The sequence below is a fragment of the Mastomys coucha genome, unplaced genomic scaffold (assembly GCF_008632895.1).
Source record: "Mastomys coucha isolate ucsf_1 unplaced genomic scaffold, UCSF_Mcou_1 pScaffold23, whole genome shotgun sequence".
Classification (NCBI taxonomy): domain Eukaryota; kingdom Metazoa; phylum Chordata; class Mammalia; order Rodentia; family Muridae; genus Mastomys; species Mastomys coucha.
In genome coordinates, this window is record NW_022196906.1 from 63,931,091 (window position 1) to 63,947,446 (window position 16,356).

The following is a 16,356-nucleotide window of genomic DNA, read 5'->3' on the forward strand; positions in this document are numbered from 1 at the left end:
TAGCAAGATTGTTCACTGCAAGGCTAATCTGGAAGCATACAGCCACATCTGGCTTCCAGTGGTCTACTGTTCAATGATATTGGCTGGAAGGAATGCACATGTGCTGCAGATTAGTCTGTGTACATGTGATTGGCAAGCATGGTGGTATCTGGCTGAGTTCATGTGCGTGGTCGATACAGGGGCTAAGACACATCATTTGTGCTGAAAGAGTCATGTTTGGAGAAGACAGCGCTCCCTGGTTGAGAGTGGAAAGGCTGGACGGATGGGAGGTGAAGGGATTTTTTTATCCTTCTTGTTGACACGAAAACTGAAATGGCTGACCATCTTTATGAAATCTCTGGGAGGCATAGACTATGATTTTCCCCCTCTGTGATTCATTTGAGTCTGTCTGTTGAATGGCAGTGGGGCCAGGGAGGGCTTCTGCATGCTGGGGGGAACTGAACAGAGAGGTGAGTAAGTGCCTTGCTCCCCAGTCGAGAATGTTTTCTGTGAGAATGTCAACACGTGTGATCAGATGACATTCAGAGGGCTTATGGTAGGAGCAGGTGCGTTTTCTTCATCTCCCAAAGAGCACTCACAGCTGAAGTGATCTCCTGAGATAAGACAGCCATGCAGGGGGGTCAGCTAGCAGAGCAGATCAACCCGACCAAACAGAAGAGCTGAACCTTGGTCTACAGAGACCCTCCAGTCTCCACCTGTGAAGTGCCTGGAGAAGCTTGTTCTAACTAATTCTGATTCTTTGGCCTACGTTGCCCACTGTGGCTAAGCACAGCCTTTCCTATGACTCTAGCAAAGATATTGAGAGGAGCACTTAATATGAGGCCTTATGCTATGTGACCGGAGGAAGTCAAGCAAGGTGAGGCTGGAAATGGGGTTTTTATTAATACAACTCTAAACATTCTAAGTTGCAGTGGTACCGTTTATGAGGCAGTAGGCTTCTAGATGATATCAAAGAATTTGAGTGAGATTCTGGACCATCTCTAAATCTGGGCAGGAGAGATGCCTCAGTGGTTAAGAGTGCTTGCTGCTCTTCTAAAAGGACCTGAGTTGGGTTCCTGCTGCCTGTGGTGGACAAACTCCAGCTACAGGGAACCGGATGCCCTCTTCTGGCTTCTGGAGGCATTGCTGTCACATGCACATACACACACACACACACACACACACACACACACACACACACAAACACACACACACACAACCAAATCTTGGATGAACAAACATGGGATACAGTGCTGAAAAAAAATACGTAGGAAAGGACCATCCTTCTAGACTAGCTGGAAGTCAGCACAAGACTTATGTTCATCTTCTTGGGAGTCAGCAGGTTGCATGGTTTATAATGAGCTTTAATTCAGTAGTTTTTAATATTTGGATATGTTATTACATCATTGCATCAAGCACCAAAGTCAGTGGTTGCAGAAAATATATATCTCTGGACATAGTATTTCATTAGAAGAGAGTGGGCCATATGTTTGTGCATATGTGTGTGCATGTGTGTGTGTGTGTGTGTGTGTGTGTGTGTGTGTGTGTGTGTGTGTGTGTTTATTACATGTATCACACAACAGAGTCTCTGGATGAGACCATTGCTTTGTGAGAGGCATAAGGCTACCTAGATACTGCATAAAATGAAATTGACTAGAGTACTTGCTATTCTGTGTGTTTAACTTGGTAGATGGTATGCTGTGGTAATAGCCAATGGTGAAAACTTTGGAATGTAAATGTAGTACAACAGAGCATTCTAGGTATATGAGGGTGTGGGGGATGGTTCATTGCCATCATTGCAGATCAGCCTTGGTCTCCATGATGTCACATATAAACCCAATTTAAGAGATGAGTTAAATGTGAGGTTTTTCCCTTGTGTATTTTATTCTGTATATTTCAGTTTTTCAATTTTACTTTTTCTACCTCTACTGAAAATACAGTGTGTTTATTTAAAGTTATTCCTGGACAGGACATAAAACTTTGGTGTCATATCTTAATCATTTGGTTTTTCAGAGGCAAGCAGCCTTAAATAATCAATTGCATAAAAATACATGGATGCTGCACAAAAAAAATCAATTTCCATCGTTAAAAAAAAAATTCAGAAGCAACCTCTCCTGTTTGTCAAAATTCATCATTATTAAATTCAGGCAGGATATTAACTTTATGGCTGAAAGGTTTTGGCTGTACAGAGATGAACTAATTTTGAACACATGGCAACTACATTAATTCTTTGAAAAGATGAGTGAGGAGCCCTTCCTATCATACGTAACTTATTAATATTTTGAACTGAATCATTTTCCTAAGTAGACATGACTTTTTCGGGGTGTATTTTTCTCTCCCAGTCAAGAGCCACATGCTCAGCCAAGACAGATTTATGACCTTTTAAAAATAATGACGGAAAATGAGATGGGAGGGGAAGGGGACACGTTTTAGTGTCTGCTTTGCTCTGAGGCCTAAACTGCGAACTCTCCAGTTCTGGAAGCCTTTGAAATGCTGATTCCAGTCTTCTTGTGGGCTCTTAAACACCTTCTCAAATGACCCATTTTAATAACCCGAAAGCTATTATATAACGAGCAGCCATAATTTAGTCCAGGGCTCTAGGGGGACCCTCACAGTTCAGCAATGAATAGTTAATGCAGGATAATGTTTAGCAGGTTATTAGTTTTCACTATACAAATGCTGATCGGGGAACGCTTTTATAAGGTGTTTAAAAGAAAATGTAATTAACTGGTTGCATGCTTCTGTTGCAGCTCAAATTGAAATTATTCCATGCAAGATCTGTGGAGACAAATCGTCAGGAATCCATTATGGTGTCATTACGTGTGAAGGCTGCAAGGTAAGCTGTTTGAATTGTTGTTGTTGTTTCTAGTCACGTTACGAAGCATCTTTGCAATTTCTATTTTTTACCTCCAGTCTACCTAAAAGTTGAACTCCTTAGGCTTCTGAGTGATGACAACAGGGTGTGGTCAGTACTGTGTTGTTAAATCGTAATTACTGCAGTTGCATAGACTCTAGTCCTTTCTTCAAGACGTCAGAAGAACCACGAGCAGGGGACCAGAGTCGATTGCTCTGATGAGACACCTCTGGGATGAGGAGATGATGGGTCAGTGAGAAACAGCATTCCGTGTGTGAGAACATGGGACCTGAATTCAAATCCCTGGTGCCTATGTGAAAACTCCAGAAATGGCCACTCAGGCCTGTTACCAGCCTTCTGGGGTAGAGATCCCTGAGGCTCACTGGCCAGGTAGCCTAGCTGCAGCAGTGAGCTCCAGGTTTAGTGTGAGACCCTAGAATAAGGCAGAAAGCTACAGGGAAGGACACCGGCATCCTATTCTGGCCTCCCTTGCACACACACAGAGGCCTTGGTTTGCCCATTACTGGATTTACAGAGAAGGTATTTCCCGTAAGTTTCACATCATTGTGACTGAGTGTTTCTGTTGCTTGTCAGATGTTAAGTGATGGGAAGAACTAAGCTTCACGCCTGGTGTCACCTGCCCACATCTTAGCCTTTTAATCCCTTGAGTTCATCCATAAAGTAGCATGGTGACACCTGCCCTTCCCACCTGTTAGGATATTCCAAGAATTGGAGGCGTTGCTTATAAGTAATCTGGAAAGTGTCACTTGAATCTAAATAGCATCTTCATTATTGCTATTGTGACCATTTGTATGGTGTGGCCTTGGAGCTATGGATGCAAAGCAGGCTTCCAGTGAGAATGGAAAACAGAGATGCTTATCTTAATCAATCCAAGACCACGCCCCCAAACTTATTCAAATTTCCATTGGTTAAATATTAAATTCTTCTGCTTGTATGGGAAGAGTCCTAAGACAAGGTTAAAATAGCCCAGAATGAGTGGGAGAGTTGCTATTTGATGCAAAAGGCCTAGGAGACAGTAATAGCCAAACCCAGATTAGCCCTGAGGCTTTTTAAGATTAGGGGCTGGGGGAAATCTGTGAATTTGGTTTGCTTTCCATTACTGAAAACTAGAATGTATTGCATAAGATAGAATCACCTGCAGACCTGCGTACATAATGGCTGAGAGATTTGGGGGAGATTAGCCTCATAATTTTTTAAGTATTTCCTTTCACTGCTAATCATATCATTGGCTGATTTACATATATGTAAATGCATCATCTAGACTGCAGGTTAATGAGGATGAATTTTTAAAAATTCTTGTGCATATTTATTTGGGGTAGGAAGAGGAGGAGCCATGGCATGCACGTGGAGGTCAGATGACAACTCGCAGAAGTCAGTTCTCATTACTATGTAGGTCCTAGAGACTCAGGTCATCATCTTGGTGGCAAGTCCCTCTACCCACTAAGCCACCTCACTGGTCCAAAGCATGGGACTTTTGTACCTCACCAAATCCTTTTGTACTTTTTTAAAAGGCCACCCACCTTTCAGAAGTGGGGAACTTGTTACTTGAGGGGAATTTTGAATTATTCATCTCTGTGGTTAAGGCCTTGTGGTATGGGATTTAAAAAAAAAGAAAAAAAAACCTATGCCCCTTTCTTCCTTAATCTGGCCTCTCTGAAATAAATTATTTTAAAAATGAAATACTTGGGGCTGGAGAGAATGTTGAGTACATACCACTGCTTGCTTTGCAAGTGTGAGGACCTAGCATTGAGTATGTGTGTTTGTGCTGTAACCCCGACAGTGACAGGAGCAGAGCCAGACAGATCCCCAGAGCTCACCTGCCAGCCACCAGAGCTGAAACAGTGAATGTCTCTGTCTCAAGTATTAAGAGTGTCAGAGGAAGAGACCCAATGTCCTCCTCAGGCCTCTGCATGCCCCACACATACGGAAAGGAAGTTGAAATACTAACCGAGCTATGCAAATGACCTGTCCGGGACAGTTGGCTCAGCATCAGCCTCGGTGTCCCCAAAGTTATGTCGTTGGTGAGAGCACCAGGTCCTCTCTCATCCCTACAGCAGTGTTTGCTCTGTTGTGGTCCTCCACAGGCATGGCCTTCGTGCCTGGCCCATCCCTGGGTTTCTATGCCACCTGGGTCCTTGCATTCTGCCCCAGAAGCCCAGCACTCCCTCTAAGTTGGTCGGCTGTGCCACTGGAGTTCTATGTGTTGAACTGACAATGCATGATCTAGAAAAATGAAATTCAGGGGTTAAGGGGGGGGGTGGCTTGTATGCTATGCCTTAGGCTCATTAATAACAGGCTATTCAGTGAGTCCCAAATTGACAGAGTGCCAATGCATTTACTCATGCACAAGATAAGTTTTAAGGCCCAATATTTATTCGAGAGAAAAGAAATAAAAACAGTAAGGCTCACAGCAGCTACAGTCCCAGTATATCTAGACATCCCCTCCCCAAATCCTGTCCATGTGGCACCTCCATGTTGAAATGGCGTTCAGCTGGTGGTGGTTCTGCTCAACTGCTCATGTGACTTCCCACAGTGAACGCTGCTAAACCATTAGAGTGTGAGTTATTCAGTGTTGTACAGTATTTTGAGTTTGGTTTTGAGGGATATGGTCCCTGTTCTATATTGTAGTGTCTGACTAATCATTTTACCCCTAGTTACAGTGAAGTCTACAGACTTCTACCACTGTCGTTAAATTATCATATTCTAACCAGGTGGAGATGATCCCACTATGACAAATCATAAATAATTTTCTTCCTGGCAGTGTAATTAGGCATAGGGGGGCAAGCCACATTATATATCAAATAGATTTGTACTAAGGAGGGGGATAGAAAATGGTCTGTGTTGTTGTATCAGTTACTTTTGTATTGCTGCGCTATCACAGGACAAACACAACTTACAAATGAAAGCATGCCATTGGGCTTACAGTCTTACAGGGTTAGTGTTTGTGAAGACATGGTGAAGCCATGGCAGTAGGAAAGCTAAGAGCTCACATCTCAAACTGCAACAAACTGCAAGCAAGAGGTAGAAGGCAGGAGTCTGCTGAAACCCCAAAGCTCGCCTCCAGTGACAACACGTCCTTCCATGAGGCCACACCTCCTAATCCTTCCCAAACAGTTCCACCAACTGGGGACTAAGTATTTGAACATATGAGTCTATGGGTGGGGGAATTTTCATTCAAACACCACAGTCATTTTCTGAGCTAGCTATTTTGTAGGTATATCTAAAAAACAACCCGACCATAAAAAGAAGCCAGAGAATGTGATCATTGAAGCGATTGTCATTTTTCCATATATTTTCTTAGGTAAACAAAAACCATAGATGTGAGGACTCCTCCCTTATTTCTGGCTCTTCCCAGTTTGCCCTCTGCTCATACCCTTGGCGATCTAGACAGGGGCAGTGCACTACATGGCCTCTGAGTCTGCCCAGACTACCAGGGTTGGAATTCTGCCTGGGACTTGTCAAGTTGAGCAGTGACTTCATCACCTAGAGTATCGATCCATCCCCCTAGCCTGTTGGGGAAGGGTAGCAAGCTGCTTGCTGGAGTACTCACATGCATCCAGGTCAGACACTCAAGGAGAGGCTTGGATAGGCAACAGGGGCACTTGCATCCCCGAGAGTTGCCTGTTGTTACCCAAACTCCTCCATACCTTGGCAATGCTCAAGGTAGGCAGGTACTATTGATGGGATATCCATGGTCTAGTCTTGTCTTCTGTAGCCATTGGCACTTTTTCATATCAGTGCACACAATAGGAAAAGTAATACTCTCTAGCTCTCCCTTGGGACCACATACCATAAGCACTCTAAGGAATCCAAAGACGTAGCCGACAAAATCCTCCCTCAAGGAGTTTGTGGTCTATCTGTAGAACAGAGGCCTGCGCAGGGCAAAAATAACTGTGTATAAACTCACAGATGCCCATATCCAGTTGATGGCATTAGAGGAATCTGGGCCAGGTTCAGTTTCACTGGCACCACCATGGAGCCAGGGAGGCATCCTGGGCTAAGAGTTAAGGATAGTGGGGAATGGCACTAGTGGGGCAGGTAAAATGACCTGCCCTAGGCGGCCTTGGTTGCAGCCACTGGATTTAGGGAAGGACATTCACCCCATCTGGCAGGGAATAAATGCTGTTTTCTGTGGGTAGCAGAAGGGAGCAAGTGTTCCCTCTACCACATCTTCTATTATGGGGAGAATTTATCATCATCATTATGAAAGCAGTATCCACGGGTTCCCCTCTCGAGAGAGATGTTCTGAACTCCTGGGACCAAATCTGGTTGAATCCTTGGTAACAATGACCAGCCAGTGGGAACCAGAGGTTGGAAAGAACAAAGTAAATAGCCCAGAAATGATGCCTGGGCTGAAGATGGAAAGCTGAGCCTCCATCCTAGCCCCGTGAAGAAAGGAATACACTGAGAACTGTGCTCGTGGTTAGACTTTTGAGAAATGGTCCAATGGCCACTCACTGTCACTTCCTGCACCAGCTCAGCTGATAATGGGACGTTTATCTCTGTCCCAGACCCCTACTTTTGGTTTGTTTTTCAAATCCATAATGGTTTTAGGCTTTTTGTCTCTACAATTTCAACTGTAACATTGTTTTAAGAGATGTATCTATAAGTGTAGATACCGTGGAAGTCAGGAAAGGGTGTCAGGTCCCCTGGAGCTAGAGTGAGATTTGGTTATGAGCTGTGGAAACCAAACCTGGGGCCTTTACAAGAGCAGACATGCTCTAACCGCTAAGCCCTTTGCCTCTACATCTTTAAGTTTATTGTACAGTCTAGTGCTGGGATTGATAGATTGGTTTCTCATATTTAAGACCCTTTGCTCTCTATAAAAATACATATAACCTGCATATATATACATACATAGAAATCACATATGATTCATTTATCTGAGACTTAATCATCAATGACTTATAGCTAAGATGGTGTCCTACACGAAACTTCCCCTTCCAGCCAGTCGCTGGGAAATTTACAATCATCTCTTCATACAAGCATCTCGGAAAATACGTATAGGAGGTTTTTAATGATATTTAGAGTATGTTACAGATATTTTTCTTCCCTCTGAGGGAATTGTCAAAGTGTGTAGAGTTTTGTGTGCACTTGCCTGGGAAGAAGCTCAATGACTGTTCCCGTTAGGCCCTACTGGCTCTTCATCAATTCTATTTTTGTTATTCAGTTGTAAAAAGGCACTACGACCCCTGAGCTGGCTCTGTATGGTTTTCAACATTAATGTTTTCATGTTTGATAATTTTTATTTTTAGTGCTTTAAAATGCCTAGTCCTGGACTAGAGCTCAGCCTTTTAAAAATGAAAGTCAGAGCTGGGGAGGGACAGGTTGTCACTTCACCCCCTCAGCCATCTGAGTCGTCCATTCTGCTCTTAGGTGCACTTCGGTCTCCCGCGCCACAAAAACAAGTGGCTTGCTCCTGTGTCTCAGTAGCTACTGCCCCCGCCCCTTCTCAGCTCACAAACAAGCTAGATTCCAGATTGTGTGGTAGGTAGACTTCCCCCTGCCTTAGAACTTAGATTTCTGGATGGTTCTCCTGGGCTTGGTGAGCACCTTTCCTGGGACTGGAACTGAGAATGTTGAAGCTCAGGCACTGGCAACCTCCATACATACTAATGGGACACATGAGGTGATGTCAGCTTCTAGTCAGAGCTCACTACCACACACAGTTCCACAAGGAGGTGAACCATTATCTATGGAAGAAAGTTTCCCTGGGAAGCGCTACGCTTGGTCATGGGTGGGGTGGGGTGGGGTGGGGTGGGGTGGGTCAGTTGTTGCACACCAGCTAACTGGTACAAATGAGGCTGCCTGTTCTCTTCTAAAGAACCCGAGTCTCTTTCCTCCTTTCTGCTTAGGAGACTCTTATTCCTGCTCTGAGTCCATTTCCACTTTCTCACTTCCTTTGCCTCTTCCTGCCTTCAGTCTGTGGGTGACATAACCTTACCCTCAGTAAACCTGTCAGTTACCATCTTTCCCCCTTTGTCCAGCTTCTCCACTTTCTGTCCACACTCATCCTCACCCTTCTGAACATTCTCCAAAGAAAGCTCCCAGGATAAATAAAATTGGGACATAGGGCATCTGTTTATATAGAGGGCTCAGCTATTCTCCGCATAGGCAGACATAGAACCCACATGTACAGTCTCCTGAATTTCCAATTCTTAGTCAGACTGCAAGATGCTATGCTTTGGGCAGGCATAGGAGCACTCACAATAACTCAAGAGTCATGAATAAATCTTGGTTGTCAAAAAGCAAATGTGTAGCCATTCCAACACGTCTGCCATTAGAATTCCGCAAGGCAGCTGTCAGCTGTTTTCTTGTAATTAAACAGCCAATGAGCAGCTAATTAAGACATATGTGTACACAGAAGTGGAAGTGGATATGTTAATGAACTGTAGGAATCAATTCATTACGTGAAAATTGTCAAAAGACCAAACATCAGATCAGTATTGCAGCCTGTGCTTCATGGAGAAGCAGCCCCAAGCAAGAGGGACCGTCCAACTCCAGGGCAAGACTCCTGAGTACCCTCCTACCACACCTACAGTTCAGTGTCCAGCTAGCCTACAAGCTTGAGTCAAATCAATAATAACCCCAATGTAAAAAGCCACTGATATGCCAGGCGGTGGTGGCGCACACCTTTAATCCCAGCACTTGAGAGGCAGAGGCAGGCGGATTTCTGAGTTCGAGGCCAGCCTGGTCTACAGAGTGAGTTCCAGGACAATCAGGGCTATACAGAGAAACCCGTCTCAGAAAAAAAAAAAAAAAAAGCCACTGATATGTCAAAAAATTTGAACGAGATAGATCTAGCAAACTAGTTTTCCCGCCTGTGTAGAAATGCAGCGTGCAAGACCCTGCATCACCCTCACTTTGGCCGTTACCGGTAACTTCCACTACAGATCTAAGAAGTGGGTAGGCAGCTTATTTTTTTCAATCTTCCCTCTATATTTCTGTGACTTGAAGCTGGGGAGATGTCTTCATGATGATAATGTGCTTGCTACACAAGTTTGATCCTCAATAACAACATGCCTAAACTCCCCAGAGAATCCCTGAAGCTAGTCTAAGCCTAACGGGTGAGCCATAGGGCCCAATGAAAAATTCCTGCCAGGATGGAAGGAAGGGAGGCAGGGAGGCAGGGAAGAAGGGAAGAATACCGCTCCTGAGGATGGATGCCCGAGGTTGACCTTTGGCACACTCACCATAAAAGCAAGCCTTTTGGAATAAGATACACCTAGAATCAGGAACTCAAATTTGGCGCCTCCTGTCCTCTGCTTGCTGTGAGCTCTTGAACATATAGCTGTATTGCTCTGGACTTTAAACCTGAACATGCAACAGATATGCAAATGGCTACTTTACATACAGTTCGTGAGGTGTCCTCCGCAGCATCTAGAATGCTTAGAATGTGGCTGTGACTGGGCCCCACACACACACACCCTGCCAAGCATTCAGCAGGCATCTGAGTTAACTCTTTTGAACAAAGAAGGCAGTGCAAGTGCAGGCAGTGATGATTCACTAGAGGGTAGAGTCAGAATAGGAGTGTGCCTGGGAAGAGCCGGCTCAGAAAAGGGCCCAGGGGAGGGGTAGGGGAGGAGATTCTGAGTTTCAAGGCAGTAGTGGGGACAGAGGTCCTTTGAAGAACTAGCTTGGTCTGTGTAGGATTTTGGAAGGAGTACTGAGTCTGGGAGAGAGATGCCTGGTTATCAGGAAGGTGAAGCACTGGGGGCTGATGGGGAGCTGATGCCAGTGACAGACCTCAGGTGAGTATGTCCCTGGATTTGGTTGGAGGAGAGCAACCAGACACAGCTGATGAAAGCCTATGGTTTCATCATGAATTTGGATTGATAATTTCATCTCCACGTATGAGTAAGAAAGTGAGGCAAGAGACACACATTTTGTAACTCCACATCTTTATTAGTAGAGATGGGAACACCTTTGCCAAATTGTTTGGTAAATTTCAAATTCTGGACGAATACTTCCATTTTTCTATGCTATTCCCAACTGCATGTGGCCACTTTATTACTTTTCAGTTTAGACAGCCACCACAAGTAGTAGCCATCAACTGAGGCCCAAAGTGTAGCATTTGACAGTTTCTATGGTGTAAATACTCCACCATGAGGCTATTGCAAGTGCCCCAGTGCACCAGTGAGTCAGGAAGAATTAACCCAATACTTCAGCATCTCCAACTGCTGCCATCCTTCCAATATACTTGACAGCACCTGTTATTATAAATAATGATCTTTTTTTAGTGATGGTTAGGCTTAACGACTGGATTGAATGAATTTCCAGACATTTAGGGTTCACCCCTTGAATCCAGGTTATGAGCTTTCTCCTGAACACTCTGGCTCCAGTCCTGACCCAGGAAGTAGAAGAAAGTCCCACTCAAGGGTCAAATTTGATATATATAACCAAATAACCATTTTGTTTTCTCAAAAGTACTGAGCAATGGTTGCTTGCGTCATAAATGAGACTCAAAAATGTACTTTCAAGACAGAGCAGCTCCAGGGATGACTCAGCAGCTAAAACTTGTACTTCTCTTCCAGAGTTCAGTTGCCAGCATCCACCTCAGGTGGCTCAGAATTCTCTGTAAACTCCAGTTCTAGAGAAATCTGATGCCCTCTTCTGGCCTCTTAGACACGCCACTCAAGTGTATAGCCCATACCCAGGGACACACATGCATAATCATCTTTATTTCTTATATTTTTGAGATTATAATAAAATTACATCATCTCTCTTTCCTCACTCCGGACTGTCTCATCCATATATCCTTCCTTGTGCTCTTTCATCCATTGATTAATTATTCAATTAATTTCCATTTTTCATTTCAATAATCTCAATTAATACTCAAGTACTTAATTAACTCCAATAATTTTAATTAATTAATCTTTCTTTTCATTAATTGTTGTTTCGTACATACCCATATATTCCTAAACACAACCTGCTCATTCTGTACAGTGTTACTCGTGCATACAAGTTTCAGGGCTATCCATTTGATATCAGATAAGCAGCTAACGTGCTCTTCCCTCTCACAGCATTCTCTAGTTGCATGTGACTTTCTGTGTCATGTTAAAACCTCTTTGGCCCTCTGCTGCCCACATTATCATGTCTTATTGGTGCCCTTTGTTCAGCTCGTGTTTAGGCAGTCATGTTAGTGAAACTGTTTCATGCTGCTCAGACTCATGAGTTCCCATGAAGTGTATCTCTAAAGGTAACAGATCTGTAGTGCATTGTCAGAACCTACATGGGGGATTCCAATCATGTCGCCAGTTAAGGGCGATAGGGCCTGACTTTCCATCCAAGCACTAAAGGTAACCTATTGGTGTTACATTTTGAAGGGCTGCATGGCAACATGTAGCCACTAGGTGGTGGTAGTGTGCCACAATCCAACCATCTCCTGCCAGAGGTAGATCAATCATGGTGACTCTTTGCTCAAGTCCACCATGTCTAGAATGGAACTACTTCAAGTGTTCAGACATACCTTTTGGTGCTAGTAAAATTGCACGGTGATGTAGTTAATTTCTTTCTTGCCAATCCCTGACTTGAGTGCTGGCTTTGTGATACACATTCCCCTCAGAGCTTTGCCACACGCTGCTCAACCTCAGAAACTCCTGTCTCAGAGGAACCTTCTCTAGGATAGGCTCCAAGCAGGCTAAATCCTGCTTCTCACTCAGAAGCATGCCGTTTCCCCGCTATGAAACAAGGAACCCCCTAAGCTTCCTTTCTCGCTTCTAATTCTCCTATGGATTCTAAAGCTTTACTTGGTCTTCCAGGATAACTTCCTAGGCATTTAAACTGCTCAGAAATCCCTCCGAGGAATACTGGGAGAGGTTTTTTCAAAGAAGGCCAGGGGCTCAGGAGATAGCTCAGTGAAACGTTTGCCATGCAAACATGAGGACCTGAGTTCAATCCCAAGTTAAAGGCCAGGTGTGGTTGCGTGCATGCTCACAGATACCTGGGCCCACTGGTCAGCCAGCCTAGTCTAATCTTGAGTTCCCGTGAGCCACCCAGTCTTAAAACATAAGGTGGGAAAAGAAACAAAAGTCTAGAGTGAACAGCACCTGATAAAGCAAACCCTGGGTTTGGCACTGGAGTCCACACGCATGGGCCACACACACAAAGAAGGCAAAGGACTCAGCCTTTCTGAAAATGCCGAGTTCAGTTTCGCTGAGTCAGGGCAGTCTTTCCCTAGAAAGCTCCACCGGACCCCTCCCATAGGGAATTTCTTCTTGAGGATGAGACTCTGTCATCAGCCTTGTCCTGGTTCTCAGCTCTGCCCTCTCAAAGCTTCTGAGCAAGTGTGTTCTTGATGGACTCAACTGAAGGATAAATGTGAGGTGAAGAGGGTACTTCTGCTGGGGTTCTGCTTTCCCAAATCCTTCCCAACTCCATATCTAGGCAGACAGCTAGGAAGCCAGTCCCAAGCTCCAGGCTTGCTGCCCCTCCTCCAGCCCTAGACACACAGAATGCTGCATTAATTTTCCTTGCGGTTTACAGCCCGATTTGCTCAGGCATCTCTAATGGGAGCGACTCTGAGCCCTTGCCCTGAGTTTCATTGCCGTTCACTCCATGAATGAGCCAGATTTCAATGTGGGTGGGGTAGGTAAGACGAACCAAAGGAGGCAGAAAGGAAGGGAGATGCTGGCATCGGAGGCTGATTTCTCCTGTGACTCCCACCCCACGTCAGCTGCAGTAGTAGACTATGAGTTGATAAGATGCTTGTGCAGTGGCAGCCTGAGTCAGCTGAAGGAACTCATCTAAAGAAAAATGTTAATTTTAGAGTCAATCTGTCCTGCTACTTACTGTGGAAACAAAGGGGACAAGAGTGTTCTAGAAAGAAGTCTGGAAAAATCTCTGTCCTAGCTTTCTGAAGTACTGGAGGTGGGATTTTGTGTAAGCCATCCCATCTTGAGAGACTCCAGTTCCTTTACCTTTCACACAAATAAATAAAATAAAAAATGTAAATCCCTGTGAAAGAAACATAGAGGGTGTAGCCAGTGACTGAGCCCCAGGAAAGTGATAAAGGAACAGAGACCAAAGTGACCACCCATGCAAGTGACCTCTTGGTGTGCTTTAAAATATATTTTCTTGGCTTCCTTCTAGTAAAATCTAAGAAAACTTTCCACACTCCCTTTTTACCAGGGAACACACACACATACACACACACACACACACACACACACACAGAGAGGGGGGGGGGCTGCTTAGACACTGGACTCAATACAAAGTGGATTGGAAGAGCCTGGCTCACATGCATCTAACTTACTTGGCTTGGTCCACACAGACCCCGGTCATCACACAAAGCAGCAGGTGAGGCCAGTGATGGCAGATTTCAAGTGCCTTACATACCTGTCTGCCAACCTGTAGAGAAATAATCAGAAAACAAAGAGAAAAGGAGAGAATTAGAATCACTAATGGCCCCACTAACCAAGACCAGCAATCCTTCTCTTTGGGGGGCATAATTTTTCAGTTTCTTTTACATCAAATATAGGGTGCTCTCACTCTCAGACTGGATTACACTGGGATTAGATCTTCAGCCAATTTTATCACCTATTGATACTAACAGTATTTCTGAAACACGATTTTCAGTGGTTGCTCAACTCCATAGTGTGAGTGTGCACTAGAACTCAAGTCAGTCACATTGGGCATCTGGTGCTCTAAAGAGCATCCTTCTGGATGAATCTTGTACCGTCTCTCTAGAAGACATTCCTGGCTTACAGGACAAGCACATTTTATTTCTGTCCTTAATAATTCTGATACAGTAGCTAAACCTGCCTCTAGAAAAATGTGTTGGCTGAAGTATATCAATATTTTGACATCCCTTATTCCATCCTTCCTTTACTCCCTGTCCCACCAATGTCCCCCTTGGTTGGAGACTTCTGTCTTTATCATTAAAGACGGCCCTGAAGATTCATTCTCTCTCTTGTACCCTTTGCAGTTCTGCTTCACACAAACGACGTCTTACTTTTCTACTGTGTATGTCTCTTTTTACCAGGTTAAGATAGCACTGAAATATATGTATGTACCACACACACACACACATTTTCCCCAACCCTGTCACTGCCACGTATTTTGGAAGTTATGAAATATGCTTCTAGGTAGCACATGTGTTGCATGAGAAATCTATGATGGATTAAAACATTTTTTTTAAGCCAGCCACAGTGGAAATACTGCACCCATGCTAAACTTGTGGGTTTCTCCTACAAAATCGCTAAAGGCAAGCTTGCACCTTCTAGTCCCTATACAGAAAATCAAGAAGCTAATAAACACACACGCCTTGAGGTCAGCAGCTCCCATGTGTCTATGCACACCCTCTCACCTCCAGCAGAGCACTCAACACAGATGAGAAGCTGGTGATCACCACTCTGGACCTAAACCTATAGGCCATGATTCTAAACACTGCTGATTCCCTACCAGTGAGGACTGAGAATTTGCAATGCAACCAATCTTTAAAGTAGCCAGCCCAAGTGCCATCTGACTGTTTGCACAGATAGGTTCAGACCTGGGGAGTGAGAGATGGCCACACAGCCAGAGGCTTGAGTGGTAAACACCCTGACACACCAAGGCACACCCAGACAGAAGCAAGCTGGGTGCATATGCGTTTCCCCTAACTCTGGGCAGCCCAGCCCAGAAAAGTGTTTAGTTTACCAAAAAGTGTTTTGAAGGCTGGGGATATAGATGACATCATGGGACACAACACTTACTGCACACGCACGAGAACCTAAGTTTGAATCCCAAGCACTCACATAAAAAGCCAGGCATGACATGGGGCACCTGTCACTCCGGCACTGTGGGAAACAGCAAAATAAGGCAGTGTGACATGAGGACACCTTCTCTGGCCTCCGCAGCATACATAGGAACATGCACGCGCACATACAACCATACACGCACATACTTTTATGTATACCTCTGCAAGTGCACCAAAAGAAAAGGTATTTTGGAGATACAGGTTAAAGGCAAATCCTTTGGTGTCACTGCAGCAAGAACACTGCTTTGTTTGACCACCCTGATCGTGTATCTATTACACAGGCAATTGAGTAGAGGTTAAAGGAAGTTTTGCATGTGTAAGGGGTGGAGGATTAGGCTCTGGGGGTTAATTTTACTCAAGGAAAAAGAAGTGACTTTAATTTCATTAATGGTCTCCTGGACGATTCTGCTCCAAGCTTAACCCTCCATTAAATATTAATGCCACTCGGTGCTCAACGCTTAGTACCCAGCCTTTGGGTATCACCACTGGAACTGACACTAACCTGTTCCGTATTTATAACTGAATCACAGGGCTTTTTCAGGAGAAGTCAGCAGAGCAATGCCACCTACTCCTGTCCTCGTCAGAAGAACTGTTTGATCGATCGGACCAGCAGAAACCGCTGCCAGCACTGTCGGCTGCAGAAATGCCTGGCCGTGGGGATGTCTCGAGATGGTGAGCCTCGCATAGCTGGCATGGCACAAATGCATGGTGCTAGGCAAACACCCATGCGACATGGTTGCTGCTCCCTCAGGAGAGGCTCTCTCAA

At 44.6% G+C, this 16,356-nt stretch overlaps 1 protein-coding gene across 10 annotated transcripts in view; it reads left to right on the plus strand.

The window, feature by feature from the left end:
• Rora (RAR related orphan receptor A) overlaps positions 1-16,356 on the plus strand; it is a 737,605-nt gene that overhangs the window by 699,092 nt on the left and 22,157 nt on the right. For 5 of the 10 annotated variants that reach the window (XM_031345964.1, XM_031345972.1, XM_031345966.1 and 2 more), the window contains 2 exons: positions 2,730-2,815; positions 16,121-16,262. In XM_031345964.1, the coding sequence (XP_031201824.1) occupies positions 2,730-2,815; positions 16,121-16,262 (228 nt within the window). The remainder of the gene's footprint in view (positions 1-2,729; positions 2,816-16,120; positions 16,263-16,356) is intronic. The other 5 variants (XM_031345969.1, XM_031345967.1, XM_031345968.1 and 2 more) reach the window with 1 other exon arrangement.